General features: G+C 34.2%; 1 protein-coding gene across 2 annotated transcripts in view; it reads right to left on the reverse strand.

The window, feature by feature from the left end:
• Stim2 (stromal interaction molecule 2) overlaps positions 1–21570 on the reverse strand; it is a 157219-nt gene that overhangs the window by 39669 nt on the left and 95980 nt on the right. For both annotated transcript variants that reach the window (XM_020182451.2, XM_020182452.2), the window contains exon 3: positions 12587–12701. In XM_020182451.2, coding sequence (XP_020038040.1) covers positions 12587–12701 — 115 coding nt within the window. The remainder of the gene's footprint in view (positions 1–12586; positions 12702–21570) is intronic.

Consider the following 21570-nt stretch of genomic DNA (forward strand, 5'->3'; position numbering starts at 1 on the left):
AAAGTGAGTAAAATGGGCAAATTCCTCAAATTTTTTAATAAAGTAGAAAAAGAAGTCATACTATACTATAGTTTCAAGCCACTCAACAAAGCATGTTGAACAATCAGTTATGCATAGGAATATATTAAGCATTTAGTTTTGTGGTAAATTCAGCCTCTAATATTTAATGTAGTGCAGGTTTCATTAGAAAAATACAATGATTACTTATTTGGGCATTTCTAAAAATCACACCAAGAATCTAGTCCTAGCCCTGAAATATATATATTAGCTAACCTAAAACGTACCCTCCCCTCTTTCAAGACTTCCAATTACACATCTAAAAGAGAATGCAATCTAATACCATGGCCAGATTCATGCAATTAAGCATGCTTATTAGACACAGATGAGAGAAATTTAGGCAGCTACCAAAGCAGATCAATCTTCAACTGTCTCACACTGCAATCTGGAATGTGCTTACCTTTGCTAAGGTCACAGGCTGTGGATCAGTGCGTATGCAGCTAGTACATAAACCTATCATTATTCACTGAAGGAGAGCTGTAGTGCTAGCATTAAAATTCTGTCACAAAATATTTGGTACTGGTCAAAACATGGAAAATAATGATGTTAGAGTTCTATATGCTTATAATACATAATTCAGAAACCAAACAAATGTATGCTAATTTATAAGGTAAAGAATTTCTTAGGCCTCCTCTTTCTAATTATCACTCCATTCCCCCTTTTCCATCCCACCTCCAACCCCTTCCAAAAAGTTCAAGACAATACTTAACAAGGATTGTCATTCAAATTCTTCATTAGAAATGAATTCTAAGAAGGATGTAAAAATGGTTAGTAACATGCCTGTGAGTCATTATCATCATTCTCCATCATCAACAGAGAATTATTATGTGAATAAGTTTCTTGGCTGAGCTTAAAGTCATTTTTATTAACCTTACAAAACATTTTAAATCCATAAACTAGCACAATTACCCATGAAGAAAAGAGATTCTGCTGTTAAAAGGCATGTCTCTTATAGTAAGATCACCTCTTACAGTTCAAAACATATTGGGTGAATTGAAATTTTTTAAATACTCAACTTAAATCAGCTGAGTTGAGTGTTTCCCTTTTTCTTTTAAGCACAGTTAGATCTACCTGTTCCTAAGAAAACCCTTTACTTCATCATAATACCTATTTCTCAACACCACTCAATTTCTTCTCTATTCCTTAAATTGGATATTACCTACTTCATTCCCTTAAATCTGTTTTTATTGTGATAAAATACACGTAACATAAAATTTACCATCTTAACCCCTTTTTAAGCGTATAATTTAGTGGTATTAGGTACATTCATATTGCTGCACAACCATCACCATGATCCATCTCCAGAACACTTTTCATCTTATAAAGCTGAAATTCAGTACATACCATTGCACAGTAACTCCCCATCCCCCCTCTGCATTAGCTCTTGGCAACACCATTCTACTTTCTACTGCTATGATTCTGACTACTCTGACAGCCTCATAAAAGCAGAATCACATAGTATTTGTAATTTTGTGTTTGGCGTATTTTACTTAGCCTCATGTCATCAAGATTCATTCATTTTGGGTGTGGGTGACTTTCTCTTTAACACTGAATAATGTTTCATTGTATTACAGTTTACATTTTGCTTATTCATGCACCCATCCATCAGAGGCTGATGGCACTTGGGGTGGTTCCATGTAAATTTTTATTGTTGTTGTTATTGTTTTGTGGGGCTTTGGGGGGAAAGGAGTTTGTTAGTACTAAGGTCTGAACTCAAGGTCTTGTGCTTAATAGGCTGGCACTCTACCATTTGAGCCACATTTCCCAGCCCTTTTTGCTTTAGTTATTTTTCAGATAGGGTCTTGCATTTTTGCCCCAAGTTGGCCTGGACCACGACCATATAGCTGGGATCATAGATATATGCCACCATGTCCAGCTTATTGGCTGAGATGGGCTCTTGCTAACTTTTTACCTGGGCTGACCTTGAACCATGATCCTCCAGATCTCTGCCTCCCGAGTAGCTGGGATTAAGTCATGGGCCAACATGTCAGCCTAAATATTTTATTAAGATTTTTTTGTGGAGGGGGGGGGAGTAAGTCCATTCACTATACTAAGGCTTAATTTCTTTAAGGTTAATTAATGATTTTCTTCTTGCCAAATCTAATAGGTTTTCCGCCCCCTACCTCTCCACAACCAACTATAAACCACTTTTTGTCTTTCTTCTTTTTATTCCCCACTGTGGAGGAGGAGATTGTGGAGAAAGAGAAGAACAGAGATTCCTTGCAAAGATTATACAATGTAAAGAAAATAATAAAAGATGAATGATGTTGATGCATCAGGAATATAAAATGAAGAGCATGTACAAAATACACGAGATTCTTAATTACTATAAAGTAAGCAAAAAAAGGAAACAAAATTAATCACAGGACTCACAAGATGAAACAAAAAACTTCTGCTCAGCGAGTACATGTATGCTTATTAGTGAGCCCTAAAATGATTATTCTTCATGAGAACCCTTTGCACACTCCTTACAATAATGACAGACTATGCTCTCAACCATTCCACCATCAATCCCTTCCTGAAAATCCTCTCCTGTCTAGGTGCCCATGATCCAGTCCCTTTCTGATTTTCCTTGACTGTCTGTTGCCATTACAGATTTGCTAGTCAATCCTTTGCTTTTCACTTGTTGCATATTCCCTTCCCTTTCCTTCTTTTAGTGAACTTTCAATTCATATAACTTTAACTATCATACCTTTCTATAAGTTAATCACAATTCTATATTGTTAATTTTGTTTTAAAACATGGCCTTTAAGCAGTTCAAAGTTGCTAGTGATAAATACCTGTTTTGTACCTTTTTTAGCCGATTACCTGATAAAGCAAAGTTATTGACAGAAGTAAAAATTAATTTTTTCCATTGAGATACTGACATTTGCTATTTCATTTTGTCAGACTAATCTATACCCTTTATTTCAAACTAATAATTTAAGCATCTAATTTAAAACATTGTGAAATCTAAAGAATCTAAATGGTCCATTATTTTCTGGAAGAATTCATATGAAGCAAACAGAAAACAACAGAAAACTGTCCAAGTATTAGAGGAATGCTTACTGAGGACCTCTTGTTCAACAGTATCCTATTTTTGAAATATGAAACCAGATAAGAAAATTAACACAATGCAAGCTTTATGTGTTTTAATCCAGCCAAACTATCTACAACATTAAAATACTTTAAATACAATATATATATATATACATGCTACGTGACTTACCACATTTTTATATATTTCCTCCCAACTATATACTTAAATTTATAATACAATATAATATCTATATGTAAATGTACCTTTCAGAATGGAAATGTTGTAAGTTTTAGAAATGAGCCATGGTCATATTCAAATTAAAAAACCTGGCTGATGCTCTTAAAATTTCTAGTTTTTGTCTTATTTGCAATTTACATTATTTCTATTTGTTACTTTAAAATTTTTAAGTAACACTCAATTGAGGGGAAAGGAAAAAAAGACCCAAGAAATAATATTTATTTTTTAAAAAACGCTCTTTTGGACTAACCATCTTTGAAGAGTAGAACATTACAAAAATAATTGTTCAAAAATAGTGGGAATAAAATATATGCTCTACATAAAGTAGACTTTAATATACTGACTCTCCTGCAGTAACATAATTCACATTTGAACATCCACTACCGTTGCTAGAATCTCTCCTACTCATCCCCTTTCCAAACCAAGGACTGATAGAGCAAAACTGAACACACATTCATGTGCAACTGATTTCCAATTGATGGGAAAGGGTGGATAGAAAGGAAAGAACAACACAATGCTCAAAAAAGCCTGCTGTTTTCTAGACAGTCCGTCACAAACAGTGAAAAGTGGACAGTCCTCATTTTTACCTTCTGCAGAAGGTTCTGTTACTGTACTCCAAACTTGAGGTATCCCTTGAGTCTGTGAACATAGCAGAGGAGAAATGTAGAATAATTCAGGTGTATAGAAAACCAAAATAAGGCAAATTCACAAACAATCTTAAAATAATAACTTCCTTAAGTAATAAGAAATCTTCATATGATGAATTACATATTGGAAAATGTGTTATATGAGAAAAATGAGGCTCAAAGCTTATTTACTTTATGTGTTCCCTCAGAACAGAAATGGCAAAACTTTCTACAGTACAGACAGATGTGACAGGTAGGTAGTCTCTGCCTTTTCTTGTAGGAGGTGGTCTATTTCAGAATAAAACCAAGAATGCTGTATTTTAAGAATACAGTTGTCTCAAAGTTAAGTATCTTCTACTAAAAGGCATACTTAATCCTGGCAAATCAGTATACACAATAACCCTAAGCCTCCCAAATTCCTAAAGTAAAAGAGAGAATATCAAGAGAAATAGGAAGTAAGAAAACCAGTAAAACCAAAAGTTAGGCCTGATAAAAAGATCTGATATGAAAAGAAGAGAGATACTGAAATGCTAACATGGAATCATAATTAAGATACATCAGAGCTCGGCATGGTCACACACATCTGCAATCCCAGAACACAGGAAGCTGAAGGCACAAGGACTGAAAACTGCCGGCCAGCCTGGGCTTACAGCAGCATCTTACTGAGGCAGGGAGGGGGAGAGAAAGAGGGTGGGAGAGACACTTGGATAATTTTTTAATAAAAAGAAAGCCTTCTGACTTTATAAAAGAAAAAAGGACACACTTTGTAGGAGGTACAAAAATCAATTTTGATTAATATATAATAGTGTTTGCCTAGTGTGCAAATTATCACAAAATGGTTGTACTAGTTTTCTAGTAAAAACTCACATAAAGTTCTCTTTAATGTTGGTTGATAAAGTGAATAAGCAACATAGTTGTGTCACCTGTTCTTTACACAAAAGAAACTAACTACAAAAGACCTTTTGTTAGTGGTACCAATGATGACATCTGTCATCTGGAAACTAGACTCCACCTCAAGAACAAACCTTTCCTTGTACACTGCTTTCTGTGGATAATGAAAACCCAATACCTCTATTGTTGGCTTTTGACAAGAACTTCACCTAAAACTATTACATGGAAGGTGAAAAGTTATTAAAATCTGATTTAGTGAAACAGCACAAGCATTTCTAGAGTATTAAAAACTTCTTAAATGTGCTATATTAATTACAAATATCCTCAGAACTATTAATCCTATAGAATGGTTCCTAGTGAAGGGATGACAAGAAATGCAAAGCAAATATCCATAATATAATTAAACTCACCTTACTTAACCTCTGTAGGCAGGTGGGTGTGCTTCTTCCCTATATCCCACAGATCCTTTTGTATAATATCAAATTGTAGCACATCCCTTAATTACTTGTTAATAGACCTTTGGCAGGTGGAGGACAGAAGACACTTTCATCATCTGTGCTTCCTAAGTATCTAGGACAAGGCGTTGCTCATAATAAACACTTACTATAAAAACTGTTTACTGTATGAACCAGCTAAACGAACCCCATAGACCATGATGGGTCCAAAATCACAAGGAACAAAAATCAAAACAAAACTGGAATTTATTCTCAACAACAAAACAATGTTAATCCTAAAGTCTTTCTCCAAAATATTTCTCTGAATTCATGTTTCATTCTTCCCACTCCCTCCAACACACACAGTATTGTTAACCAGTAATTGCAACAAAAACAGTCTTCTTTGCTACTCAGACAAAACACACACCAAACTTCCTTAATAGTTTTCTCCAGGCAACCACAATGGATTGATAAGCCCTGGCATACAACCAGAATCTAACTTGGCACTCCAATGTCCTGTAAACCTGCCATGACCACATTTACCTTAGAAAAACAGTAACAACACAGATACTCACTGAGCAATTGCTTTGAGCTAGGCACTGTTCTAAACACTTTACATGTATAAATTCCTTTCAGTCTTAACAACCTGAAGTAAAGATAACTTATCCCTGTGTGACACATGACAGAATTAAAACACAGAAAGGTTAAGTACTACATGTTAATAGCAAATAATAAATACTCAAACAGTAACATCTCACATACACTAAAGAGTTATTAGATGTCTTGTTTGTAAGTTGTCTTCATTTGAGGGATTTACCATTTAAGTATGCAATTTCACCTACTCATTTACTCATGTTAATAAGCTAACCTGTATATCCTCCTCTTTCTTATTTCTCAGAAACATTTATGTCTTTGATAATATCACTGGGGAGGGTCTCCTCAACGAAACCTTACCCATATCTATTCTCTTAAACTCCTACAATAATGGCACTTAGTGAATACTTTATTAAGCTTTCTTATATTGCAATTTAACTTTTCATTCATGTACAAGCAAAATATTGTTAACATTCTTGGGGAAACTGCTTGTATCCTACTAGTGACAACTGTGCATATTGCAAATATTATGCTGATAGATGTCAGGAAAATGTTACCTTATTATCTCCAAGACATTGTTTTGAGTTAATCTGCTGACAATATTAACAATATGCATGATCCATTTACATTTTTTTCATTCTGGTCTCTAGACAAAAACCCAGAAGAAAAACATGTATATAAAGGATCTATAAAAAAGAAATATTTGTAATTCCCCTTACTTTCAGAAAGTTAATTATCTATGGTCAGGATTTTTTATTACCTTACATTTCCTTTTATGTAACATTTACCCAAAAAATTTTTTGATGTTCTAAACAGAAAGAAAATAGCCTTAGTCATTTTTTCTCTGGCCAGGCTTTTTATGCACTTGAAAATGACTATTATTAAATGCCTACCGCTTTCTTCTCTCAATTTTAGTTGCTTTAAATTTCTTATCCTTTAAAATAAAATTTAAAAAACTCCCTGAATTTCCAACTATCTATTCAATTTGTAAAGCCCAAAATTATACAATGATATTAAGTAAGATAAGAACTATACTGAACAGAATAGAAAAAATTACCTCATGGTTATTACGTGTTCTGTAACTAACTCAATTGAGTTTTTATTTTAAAACAGCATATTAATCAGTTTTTATGTACTATAGTCCATAGGTCTTTTATATAACCAATAATTTTCTATCTACATTCTTCTTCATCAGGTATCTGGCTACTATTCAACTATGTCCAGTAATTCTCATAATTTATAGTGCTTATCAAAATCTATCTTAAATCTAACACTAGTTTGGAAATGGCTTTCATTTGCATGGAATTGTTTGCATGCGTAGCTTGACCAAGCATTCTTTGCATACACAAAAAATTGCATTCAAGTCAGTGTTGAAATTTTTCGATTTGAGGTCAGAATCAATTTCTATAAAATATGATTTTACTTGTTCCCAGTTGATAGCTTCCAAAGAGATCTCAGGTACATCTCAACATCTTTTGTGTGCTATGTGGTAAACATATCCCCTGATATGTTCATTTCATTGATGAATATTATGAGGCAATCAAAAACATTACAAAATTTTGAGTATAGCTGAACATTTTAGTTTATATAATATTATTACAAAAAGAAACCAACATTTAATAAATGTCCATCAGGTATACCAGAAATACATCTCGTTTTTATTATTAAGAATCACATTTTATAAATAAATTTTAAAATGTGCCTAATATCTCAATATGTATAAATAGAAGGGCCAAGATTTTAAATTATATTGTTTGAAAGTTCATATCCTTTCTATAGCATACCACCTCTACTTCCATTGCTAGCAAATAGGTAATTGAAGAAGGACCAGGCAAGTACTACAATTTATATGCTACCTCCTTATCTACTTTGAGAAATCCTGGTCAACTTTCAGTGATCCCAAACATCATTTTCTATGCAAAGTCTTATTAGACTACTAATCACTCCTTCTAGTTAAAGATCTCCAGACCCTGAATTTACTTGAATGATTGTGCATATCACCTCATATTGTAATTATTTATTTAATCTTTCCTACTCAGCAATTTTCTCAGGATAGCCCAGACCTCTGTTTGACTCAGTTTAAATTCTCAGGATAACTCTGCTGCATGTGCTTTTATAACATGAATTAGATTATGTGTAACTGATTAATTAGGGATCATATCAATATGAGAGTCACATCATTTCAGATACAACTCTTCCAAACACATTATCATTTCATATCCCCAAGAAACAGCAAAAAGATACAAAATATTCCCATCAATTGAGCTAAGTCCTCTTAGCTCAATTTGCCTCAGTCTTTGTCTTGGAAATGCTTGTTGCCCAGTTTTCATCTTTGAACACTTTGCCCTTCTCTTCATTTTTTAGCAACCTCAACTCTTCCTAATACAGTACCCCTTCCATTAAGTCATTTTTAGTTATTATTTCCAATGTAAATTCCAGTATCTACTACAGTATTTACTGGTCAGTAATTTAAATTTTCTTTTTACATGCACTACTATTTTTATTAGTACTATTAGTGCTCTGGTTACAAAGCTTATAGGACTTGAATAGTCTGTTTTAGTCCATAAACACATTTTCTGCATACATTTTTTTTCTGGTACTGGGTTTGAACTCAGGGCCTTTCCAATAGGATCTCGATTTATGTCCAGCTGGCCTGGACTGCAATCCTCCTGTTTACATTTTCTGCGTAACTGGGATGATAGGTATGTGTACCACCATGCCCACCAAACTAGATTGTTGTTTTTAAGTTCATAATTTTACAAGACATAAGCTTTTCAGTTTTTCAAAATGCATGTATTATAACAAATGCCTATACTCAAAGTTATTTGATGGAATGAGTTATGGACCATTCTGTCCTCAAAAAGCACTATACTTTTATCCATTCAACAAAAAAAAAATTAACTGAACTTCTAAATGAATAAGGCACTGCTCTAGCCATTAGAGACACAGCAATGAACAAATTCATTTCTGTGTGACACATACATTTTTATACATATTCAACTAAACAACACTGAATTAAATTTTTTGTTTGAGGTTCATTCTAATCTCTTCTTCAGCAGTTTTCAAAACTTTTCAGAAGAACCACTTATTTTCCAAGAGAAATCTAAAACCGAAAGCAAAACAGATAAAAGCAGAACTCTGCACATTCAGCATTTCCTGTCCCACCACTGCTCTGGCAACAATGTCCCACCCTTACATGACCATTTAATAAACATGGGTTGAGAAAATCAATTAAGTCCTTATAAAGCTTCTGGGAAGGTTTGTTTTGCTTTACTCTTCCATGTTTTTCCTTTCCCTTTCATGCAGCTATGTTAGTAGGATCCCTGATACTACTTCTTCCAGGCCTCTTGATCCCTAAGAAAGTTTTATGGGAGACCAGAAGCTTGCAGAAAAGGAATTAGAAAGTAGATAACTTAGGCCAACAGTCTGACCTTAGGGGGAAATCTCACTATCACAATGGCAAGATACCTGAGGGTGAAGATTAAAGTGAAAACTTAAGGAAAAAGAGATTTATAAGGGTGAATATAGTGTAATATTATTTACTCATGTATGAAAATGGAAAAATGAGACATGCTGAAACTATTCAAGGAATGGGGGGAAGATGGATAAAGGAGAATGATGGAGGGGGTGAATTCAACTATGACATATTTGTAAAAGCTACAATGTACCCCCAGTACAATAATATGATAATAAAAAATAAATTTTAAAAAAGAGGCAATTTGCCTTGAAAAAACCCTAAGCTATAAAAACAAACCCACAAATATTTTTATATATTACAAAAGATATCAATGAAGTCATTGGAGTAGAAAACCAAAAAGACAGGATAGAGTCCCCTCATTTGGGGATATATAAATAAACAAAATAGGCAAAGACCCTCTACTCTGAGGCTTACATGGGGTATGGGGGACAAAGGGGACAAACATGATAAAGAAGTTAAATATATTATATCTTGGAAGACAATAAATGATATGGAAAAACAAAGTATGAAGCTGAGTTCGAGGGATTATGAGTGTCAGGGAAAAAGTGTAAATGGGGGCATGGTATGCAATTTTAAATAGGGCCATCAAAATAGGTCCTACAAAAAGAATAGCCTCGATAGATACTTTGACAAAGGAGGTGAAGGAGCTAGCCAAAAGAACATCTGCACTGGTGCATTTGTGGAACAGCAAGAGGTCCAGCTTGGACAGCGCAGTGAGGAAAGAGAGGAAGGGATATAAGAACTAAGAGAGAGAATAGAGGCGGGAGGAGAGGGACCGATCATGTAGAGCCTAAAGGTCTTTGTAAAGACTTTGGCTTTTTCTCTGAGCCACTACAGGATATTGAGATAATTGGATTTACATTAAAAACAGAATGCTTTGCTGGATGAAGAATGGACTACAACAGAACACAGTATAACATGGGACAGTAAAGTAGCCCACCCCAAATTACTTCTTTGGAATATTTTGAGTTCGTTGTTCGGAGAAACTGCAGATACAAGAATGGCTGTGAAAAGGTGTCCTTTTGTAAAAATGTGAATACCTCTATCTCCATTAGTAGATAGTAAATGCAGACAGAGGCATTTCTTTCTAAGAAAGATTGTTTTCAGAGAAAGAAGAAATTAGGGATATGACATGTGGCCCAGACAGCATCTGTCACCTGGGGGACTTCATCTGCACAAAAAGATAACCCTTTTTCCAGACACTTCCTCCACCCAACATTCCAAAATCTGGCCTGCCTCATCTTCCCCCAGAAGCCCACGGTCGGCCCTATCCCTTGGTTTAGTTCTGTATAAAGTTTAGCCATCTTGTCCCTCTTTAAGTCTTGTACTTCATATATGACTTTCTTGCTTACACACATTAATAAATCTCTATGCTTTTTTCCCTATTAATCTGTATATTGTCCTTTCATTCAATACACTAAAATTATCAAAACTTCAAGAGAGAAAAAAGTAAATTTAAAATTTCCCTACCATACACAGGGAAACCAATTAGGCAGCTTATGCAATTATACAAATCAGAGGTGATAGTGGCCGAACCAGGTAATAGCATGAAAGTTAAGCTAGCAAGTATATATTCCTTCATTAAAACATAAATAAGCAGACTCCTTTCAATGTACCACATACCCAAATCCCTGTGTAACAAATCCCCGAATCCTGTAATAATATCTATTTGTTACTAAGATAGTTCACATAAATAAAGTCTAAGGTTTATTACTGGGTTTTCCACTATCCTATCACATTTCTCCATGGAATTTATACCCATTTATTTCTATTCCTATTCCTTTCCAAGTTCTTATTATTTTAAAATGGTGTATGAAGGGGAAATGACAGAAAGATATTTTTAAATCTATGTATTTTTAAATTAGTGAGGGGTTTTTTTGTCCTTCTTTTTTCTTTTCCCCAGTATGTTTCAAGAGATGTCTCTTTTTTAAAAAGTAAAGACAAACATGCAAGCAAGCTATAAACCTTCTACATTAAGAAAAGTACTAGGTCTTGGTGGGATGGTTTTCTGTATTTTTCCATTTCCAATGTTACCACTAACAATATAATAAACTTGTTATTTATTTATACTCCTAGTGTAATCTGTCCCAGCTTCCCCTTAATTTCATTATGCAACCTTGCAAAGAAAAATATGTGCCACAGCATAACAGCTTGCCTTTCATAAAAGAAACATTAGAAAAAAAAATTCTTTGCTTAACTGATACTCAAAAAAATAAATAAGCTTCATGAAACATTTTTGCTTTACTTTTTTAATTTTAGTAGATTCTCATCACTAGTGCCTGAATTGAGAATTTAGGTTAGAAAATTTTTCTGCCCTAAAGAATTACTATCCATAAGATAGCTTGAGAACGTCAGAATAAAATACAACTTACACAATTTTATCATGCAACTTCAATAGCACCTCTTCCGCCAATACTGTAAAGTTTTGCAGTTTCAGTAACCAAAGGTCTATCACAGTGAGAAAATACTAATAAAAAATTCTATAAATAAAAAGCTTGTAAGTTTTAAATTACCATTCTAAGTAGTGTGACAAAATCTTGTGCTGTCCTGCTTGGGACATGAATTATCCCTCTGTCCAGCTATCTACACTGTATATAGTATCTACTCATTGACAGCTGAGAAAGACCCACTTTATATAACTTTACAGTATATTGTTGTAATTGTTTCATTTTTATAATCATTATTTCTTCCTATGCCTCACTTATATAAATTAAGCTTTTATTATTAAGTATGTATATGAAAAGTGATGTATATAGGATGTACTAGCTGCAGTTTTAGGTATCTACTGCACTTTGCTCCCGCAGATAAGGGAGGCTACTGTATTAGAAGACTTCATGAAGAACTTTAAAAAGAAAACAAGCTTAAAAGTTCTAGCTCCCTAAAGACTTAGAAACTATTCACCACAAGTACGAAAAAAGTATGTGTTTCTATACATTTGATAAAATTTTTATAGTACTTCCATTTAATAGCTAAAATAGTGCTTTATAACTTTAAGCTCACAAACATACATTACCTTCTTTATTCTAGTGTAAGGCATCAAATTATCTGAAAATAGTCTGGTGCTTTATGAATCTAAGAAAGATAAAAATTACTATCCAAAATCAAAAATGGCAAATTACTAAAATATATTCTCAAAGAAATAAAAATCTAAATACTTTTTGTAAAATCATATGCAATTAGTGAGTGGTCAACAGCTAAGCAGGGCAGAAACACAAAAGATGAGGGAGCCAGATCACTACATCAGTCTTACCTTCTGATGTTTTCCAGCGCTTCCATAGATCCTCAATCGTTATATGCTTATCTTCCTTGTGCAGATGGCTGTGTTTATTAGTAGCATCTTTATATTTCATATCTTCTCTGATAAACTACAAAAGAGAAAACGCTAAGTTAAATATATTTAAATTAACTAGTTTATTCATAATAAACCAAAAAAAGAGGATCTGATATGCAGTGGGTGACTTTTCAGATAACTGATATACTGCTGGTATTTTATAATTTCTTATTCTTATATGTTTATTAAATGTATTTTATGAAATAAATGTCTTCTAGTCATGACAGTAAAAGTACTTTATCAGACACTACTCTAAGTTATATAACAAATATGCCTATATAGCAATACACACAGAGACAGACATAGCTACTTAACTTTGACAATCCTGTAAAATGTTATCACCATTTTAAAAATGAAAAATGAAGGACTAAAGAGGCTAAGTAACATGCCCAAGGCTAAAATAATTAACAGGAGAATTGAGATTCTAGCTCAAACCATAATTATAATCAAAAACATAGGATACTATCTCAATATTATATACTTAGAAAATACTTACTTAGCAATAAGCTGTGTCACAACATAATTAATACTAATCTCCTCAATCACTACATTCTATTTCTATGTTCTACCTTTGAAACTCTTACTTGTAATTGAAAGGCATTCAAGATGCCCCACTACTGATGAATGGATTAAGAAAATGTGGTATTTATACACAATGGAATTCTACTCAGCCACAAAGAATGAATTTTGTCATTCACAGGTAAATGGTTGGAACTGGAGAACATCATCTTAAGTGAAGTTAGCCAGACTTAGAAGGCCAAAAGCTTCATATTCTCTCCCATATGTAGAATATAGACCTAATACAAACACAGCAACAGTATGACATACTGGTCACACTAAGGGGAGATCTCCCACAGGAGGGTTAGGGTAAAAAAAGGAAACTAAGAACTTGAATATGGGTAATATACTCTCTGTACAAGAATGATTCTAGAAATCTTAAACCAGATCAAACCACCTTAAGAAAGGGACTGAAATAGAATGTACATAATCAGAGGAGATAAACCAATTGGAGGTATACCACATATACATGGAAATATCACAAGAAAACTCCCTGTATAGCTGCCTTTATCGCAAACAAGCAAAAATGTCATGTTTTTCTTTTTATCTTTTCTCTTCTACGAAATCAGAGAACAGGAAAGCAAATAGATCCTGCCCAGGGAGGAGGGCTAGCACCAGTAGGAGAGGAGAGGTGGCAGGGAAAGCCAGTAGAAGGGTGAATACAGTGCAAAAAGTGTGTTCACAAGCATGTAAATGCAAAAATAATACTTGCTGAAACTATGCCAGGAATTGGGGGAGAGGGGGAATTAAGGGGGGCTAGGACAGGGTGAATTCAAGTAGGATATAGTTGATACATTGTAAGAACCTTTGTAAATACCACAATGTACCCTACCCAGCACAACAATAAAGGGAAAATGCTGTTTAAAAAAATTGAGGGGCATTTTAAACCTGAAGTATATATCATCTATTAATCTTACTTTAAAATATGTACAGAGAGAACATCAAAATTATCCTTGCTAAAATCCAACCAGCTCTGTATTATGTTTCCCACTGCCTAACAAGTAAAAAGGTATTATTAAATAACCTTGTCCCTGGCAATCTTTTAGGTTTTACCTTCTGATAGTTCTACAAAATAGACCCATTATTCTTATTATATGAAACTAATCGGGTCTTTTTTTTATTTTTATGCTTTCTACCTCAATATTTCTGATTTTTCCTGTTTTGTTTTACTTGTCTATATTGGTTTTTCTCTGGTTCCAAAAGTGTAATCTCATACATAAGATTATTTCAGAAATCAAAACTGCAGAAAGTGAAAGTGCCCCATAGTCCCATCTCCGGAGGCATATTTCTGAATTTTATACACAGACAGTAAGTAAATAAACATCTTCAACCAAAGACCAAATTTTGCTTTTGACTACAGTTGCTCTAGACAAAACTATTTAAAACAACTGTACAAAATTATGCAAATCATTTCATTCTTCTGAGCTTCAATGACCTTACGTGCAATATGAAGAAACAAGGTTTAGATCAACAACACAATTCAACATATGCTCAGCAGACTAAATGTCAGTCTGTGCATTGATACTACTCTACAATATGCACAGAAATTGAAAGAAGCCACTGAGACTTGTATAGCAACTAGAAGATGCTTTCAAAGCATCTAAGCCAAGCATGTGACAAATGCACTTTTTATTTTAGAGTTCCTGTCCATAAAGGACAGGAAATTAAAACCTGTTCCTTCTTCATCAGTGGTTGGGTTTTAAACATTTTAGTAGTATGTACTAGTTGTACAGGGGTCTCACTGTGACATTTCCGTGTGTACAGAATATGAATTTTTGAGGGGGGTGAGAGAAGTATAATGAGTACAATAACTGACTGAAAGATGAACTCCATAAAGGCTATGAAAACACCACCCTAGCTAATATTCCCAAGCTGGATCTTCTTTAAAAGATCAGAGAACATTTTATAAATTTTTTCTCACCCATTTTTTTTATTTTATTTTATTGTTTTTACATTTACTTACATATGTATACATTGTTTGTGTCCCCTCTCTCCCCCCATCATCAATGGTTTGAAAAGCACTAATCTACAAGATTTACATCAATCTTTATGTATTTTGTTGCCCTAAAGAGCACCTTCTCCTTTTTGTAACTTCTTTTGAAGATATATTTAAGGGGGCCTGCCTGATTATCACAATTCCTCCTGTTGTCCTTCCTACTCTTCCTGAATGACATCTTTAGAATTCAGGAGAGATACCTGGAAAAATCATTGCTACTGAGATGCTTAGAAACCGCCTCAATCTTAGAAAAGGTCCAAGAGCTGCAGAGAAAATCTAGACTGAAAACCATGATGACTGACAAGAGTGGAGAGGAAGTCTGTCTTGGAAAGCATCCAGTCAATTGGAACAAATGGCAACTGTTTATTTGATACATGAAAGAATGTCCTAGGAAATTCTCTTCATCATATGAACACTAATAATACAAAAGTACAGTTCTATGGCTTCAGAACCAATGTAGTTCAGAAGTAAGCTAATTTCTACATAGACAAGACATGATATTCTAACTATTTAATATCTTAGCAAGATCAGAATGAATTTGTGGATATACACTGAACACATGCTTAACAAAAAGACATCCAAAAAAAGGGAGGCAATTTTTTAAAAGGTTATGGAGACACCTGTAGCTCACATGGTATAAAAGAACTATCTGTTCCTAAGAAAGCTGAGTGAAGAATGAATACAGTGAGTTTTCCTTTGCCTGAAGTTACCCTCTAAAAATAGTTCAGCTTTAAAACATGGCACCAGGAAAATACAATTCTTAAGAAATTACATAGAATAAAAGTATATTCTATATCTTATAGCTGTTCATTATTTTGATCATACAATTTAACTAGAAAACACTGTAACTCGAATTATTTTATGTTGAAACTAAGTTAGAAAATGTTTGACTGAACTAAACGCTAAAATCCGCCAGCTTCCATTAAACCATTTCCTCAATACCCTACAGAAGAACACAATTCTGACTGTTCAAACTTTTCCAAAGTTTTATAAAACTGCTAATTTTATAAATGAGGCAGGATAACTTGACAAATTTAAAAACTAGTCACCAGTCATTGAAAATTCATGAACAAATCCAGAAATCTAAAACTAGAATCTGAAATTTTATTAAGTAAATCTTTAAGTATTGGTACAGCAAATAATATAGAGATTCCTGGTAAACATATCCAATTATATGCAAACTAACTACAGGAAATCCTAAGTTGACAATACAAAAAAAAGGAGTGCATAGTAAAGAAATGACTACTGAATATTCTTTTCACAAAGACTCATTGAGATGATTCTTTCAAATAAATTCTTCTAGTATCATAAAAAGAATCTGCTTTATATATTCAGTTTTAGGAAGTTAAGTTTTTATGTAATAAACTGATTTCAGTTTCTTGTACCTATAACATACATCTTATATTTGTTTGAAGTTACTTTTATGATACTGCTTTAATAAAATCTGATACATGTTATTATAGAAATTATTTGGGGACTCTATTCAGCCCATACCCCTACCCCAGGGAACTACCAACCAACATTAATATAGATATCTGCATGTGTCCAGTCACCCCATCCCTCAACCTATCATCCACTTCCATACCTATTTTATCAAAGGATTCCTCACCTACAAGAGCCTGTATCAGGATTCTTTCTCGGAAGAAACTACAATTAAGATCATGAGAAATTGAGTCTCTTGGCTGTATGGATTTTAAAGTGCTAAATATACTAGTGTTGAAAGTACCATTTTTGGTACTGGAATAAAACAGACATGAAGATCAATGGAACGAAATAAAAGACCAAGACACAAACCCACACAGCTACAGCCATTTGTTTTCCACAAAGAAGCCCAAAACATGCACTGGAGAAAAGACAGCCTCTTCAACAAATGGTGCTTGGAAAACTGGCTATCCAACTGTAGAAGACTGAAACTAGAGCCCAGTCTCTCATCTTGCACTAGTATCAATTCAATGTGGATTTAGGATGACAATGTAAGATGTGAAACTACTATAGGAAGGAATAGGGAACAGTGGACCACATAAGCACAGGTAATAATTTTATTAATAGAATTCTAACAGCAAAAGAAACTGAAAAGACAGCTTCTACTAGTTACACAACTGATGAGAGATTAATAACCAGAATATACAGTGATCTCAAAAGAATCCCATAAACAATCAACAACCCATTCACTAATGGGCAAAAGAAGTGAACAGACATTTCTCAAAAGAAGCAAAAATGATCAAAAAACACATGAAGACATGCTCACATCCTTGGCCATAAAGGAAATGCAAATCAAGATAAGACTGAGTTAAGTCAGAATGACTTTAGAATGGCTACCATCAGTAATACAAACAATAACAAATGCTAGTGAGGATGCAGCAAGGGAAAAAGGAACTCATACACTGTGGTGGAAATGTAAATTAGTGCAATTGCTATAAAAAAAAAACAGTATGGAAGTTCCTCAAAAAACTAAAAATAGACCTACCATCCTACCATACAATCCAGCAACACCACTCCTGGGCATATACCCAAAGGAATGTAAGCCAGGATACAATAGAGCCACTTGCACACCAATGTTTATTGCAGCACTATTCACAATAGCTAAGCTTTCAAAATAGCCTGGATGCCCTACAACTGAAAAATGGATTAAGAAAATGTGGTACATATATACGATAGAGTATTACTCAGTCATAAGAAAAATGAAATGAAGTTGTATGCAGGTAAATGGATAGAACATCACATTAAGTGATGCAATCCAGACTCAGAAGAACAAAGTTTGCATATTTTCCCTCATATGTGGAACGTATACCTATAAGATAAATATATACACAATAAACATACGATTTTATATACATATACATTTCAGGGAGATAGAAAGGAAAAGAGAATGATAAAGAGTGAGTAATACTGATAAATAATACATCTGTGTATGAAGGCAGTATAACATAATGCACTGCAAACCACTGAATGATTGTACCCAGTGACAGGGTGATAGAGAAATAAAGAAGGTTAATCTGATTGAAGCACAATATACCAACACAGTGGTTGTGGAAGACTTTAACACCCCATTATCATCAATAGATAGGTCATCCAAACAAAAAAATCAATAAAGAAATTCAAGATCTAAAATATGCAATAGATCAAATGGACCTACTTGATGTCTACAGAACATTTCATCCAACCTCTACAAAATATACATTCTTCTCAGCAGCCCATGGAACCTTCTCCAAAATACATCATATCCTAGGGCACAAAGCAAGTCTCAGCAAATATAAGAAAATAGAAATTATACCATGCATACTATCTGATCACAATGCAGTAAAAGTAGAACTCAACAACAAAAGTAAAGACAAAAAACATGCAAACAGCTGGAAACTAAATAACTCATTTCTTAATGAAGAATGGATCATTGATGAAATAAAAGAAGAAATTAAAAAGTTCCTAGAAGTCAATGAAAATGAAAACACAACCTACTGGAACCTATGGGACACAGCTAAGGCAGTCCTGACAAGAAAGCTTATAGCCATGAATGCATATATTAAAAAGACTGAAAGATCCCAAATCAATGACCTAATGATACATCTCACATTCCTAGAAAAACAAGAACAAGCAAATCCCAAAACAAATAGAAGGAGAGAAGTAATAAAAATAGGAGCTGAAATCAACGAAATAGAAACCAAAAAAACCATACAAAGAATTAATGAAACAAAAAGTTGGTTCTTTGAAAAAATAAACAAGATCGATAGACCCCTGGCAAACCTGACTAAAATGAGGAGAGAAAAAAACCCAAATTAATAGAATCAGGAATGCAAAAGGGGAGATAACAACAAACACCATGGAAGTCCAGGAAATTATCAGAGACTACTCTGAGAACCTATATTCAAATAAATTTGAAAATCTTAAAGAAATGGACAGATTTCTAGATACATATGATCATCCAAAACTGAACCAAGAGGAAATTAATCACCTGAATAGACCTATACCACAAAATGAAATTGAAGCAGCAATCAAGAGTCTCCCCAAAAAGAAAAGTCCAGGACCTGATGGATTCTCTGCTGAATTCTATCAGACCTTTAAAGAAGAACTGATACCAACCCTCCTTAAACTAGTCCATGAAATAGAAAGGGAAGGAAAACGGCCGAACACATTTTATGAAGCCAGTATTACACTTATCCCAAAACCAGGCAAAGACACCTCCAAAAAGGAGAACTATACGCCAATCTCCTTAATGAACATTGAAGCAAAAATCCTCAACAAAATAATGGCAAACCGAATTCAACAACACATCAAAAAGATTATTCACCATGACCAAGTAGGCTTCATCCGAGGGATGCAGGGGTGGTTCAACATACGAAAATCAATAAATGTAATAAACCATATTAACAGAAGCAAAGACAAAAAACACTTGATCATCTCAATAGATGTAGAAAAAGCCTTTGATAAGATCCAACACCATTTCATGATAAAAGTTCTAAGAAAACTAGGAATACAAGGAAAGTACCTCAACATTATAAAAGCTATATATGACAAACCTACAGCCAGCATTATACTTAACAGAGAAAAACTGAAACCATTCCCTCTAAAGTCAGGAACCAGACAAGGATGCCCACTATCTCCACTCCTATTCAACATAGTACTGGAATTCCTAGCCAGAGCAATTAGGCAAGAAGAAGGAATAAAAGGAATACAAATAGGTAAAGAAACTGTCAAAATATCCCTATTTGCAGACGACATGATGCTATACATTAAAGACCCAAAAAACTCTACTCAGAAGCTTCTAGACATCATCAATAGCTATAGCAAGGTAGCAGGATATAAAATCAACATAGAAAAATCATTAGCATTTCTATACACTAACAATGAGCAAACGGAAAAAGAATGTATGAAAACAATTCCATTTACAATAGCCTCAAAAAAAATCAAATACCTAGGTGTAAACCTAACAAAAGACGTGAAAGACCTCTACAAGGAAAACTACACACTTCTAAAGAGAGAGACTGAGGAAGACTACAGAAAGTGGAGAGATCTCCCATGCTCATGGATTGGTAGAATCAACATAGTAAAAATGTCAATACTCCCAAAAGTAATCTACATGTTTAATGCAATTCCCATCAAAATTCCAGTGACATTCATTAAAGAGATTGAAAAATCTACCGTGAAATTTATATGGAAACACAAGAGGCCACGAATAGCCAAGGCAATACTCAGTCAAAAGAACAATGCAGGAGGTATCACAATACCTGACTTCAAACTATATTACAAAGCATTAACAATAAAAACAGCATGGTACTGGCACAAAAACAGACATGGAGACCAGTGGAACAGAATAGAGGACCCAGACATGAAGCCACACAACTATAACTAACTGACAAAGGAGCTAAAAATATACAATGGAGAAATATCAGCCTCTTCAACAAAAACTGCTGGGAAAACTGGTTAGCACAGTCTGCAATAAACTGAAACTAGATCCATGTATATCACCCTATACCAAGATTAACTCAAAATGGATCAAGGATCTTAATATCAGACCACAAACTCTAAAGTTGATACAGGAAAGAGTAGGAAATACTCTGGAGTTAGTAGGTGTAGGTAAGAACTTTCTCAACGAAACCCCAGCAGCACAGCAACTAAGAGATAGCATAGATAAATGGGACCTCATAAAACTAAAAAGCTTCTGTTCATCAAAAGAAATGGTCTCTAAACTGAAGAGAACACCCATAGACTGGGAGAAAATATTTGCCAGCTACACATCAGACAAAGGACTGATAACCAGAATATACAGGGAACTTAAAAAACTAAATTCTCCCAAAACTAATGAACCAATAAAGAAATGGGCACGTGAACTAAAGAGAACTTTCTCAAAAGAAGCAATTCAAATGGCCAAAAAACACATGAAAAAATGCTCATCATCTCTAGCAATAAAGGAAATGCAAATCAAAACCACACTAAGATTCCACTCACCCCTGTTAGAACAGCCATTATTAGCAACACCACCAACAACAGGTGTTGGCGAGGATGCGGGGAAAAAGGAACCCTCTTACACTGTTGGTGGGGATGTAGACTAGTACAACCACTCTGGAAAAAAATTTGGAGGCTACGTAAAAAGCTACACATTGATCTACCATTTGATCCAGCAATACCACTCTTGGGGATATACCCAAAAGACTGTGACACAGGTTACTCCAGAGGCACCTGCACACCCATGTTTATTGCGGCACTATTCACAATAGCCAAGTTATGGAAACAGCCAAGATGCCCCACCACCGACAAATAGATTAAGAAAATGTGGTATCTATACACAGTGGAATTTTATGCAGCCATGAAGAAGAACGAAATGTTATCATTTGCTGGTAAATGGATGGAATTG

Source organism: Castor canadensis, chromosome 9 (assembly GCF_047511655.1).
Source record: "Castor canadensis chromosome 9, mCasCan1.hap1v2, whole genome shotgun sequence".
In the NCBI taxonomy this organism is placed as follows: Eukaryota; Metazoa; Chordata; class Mammalia; order Rodentia; family Castoridae; genus Castor; species Castor canadensis.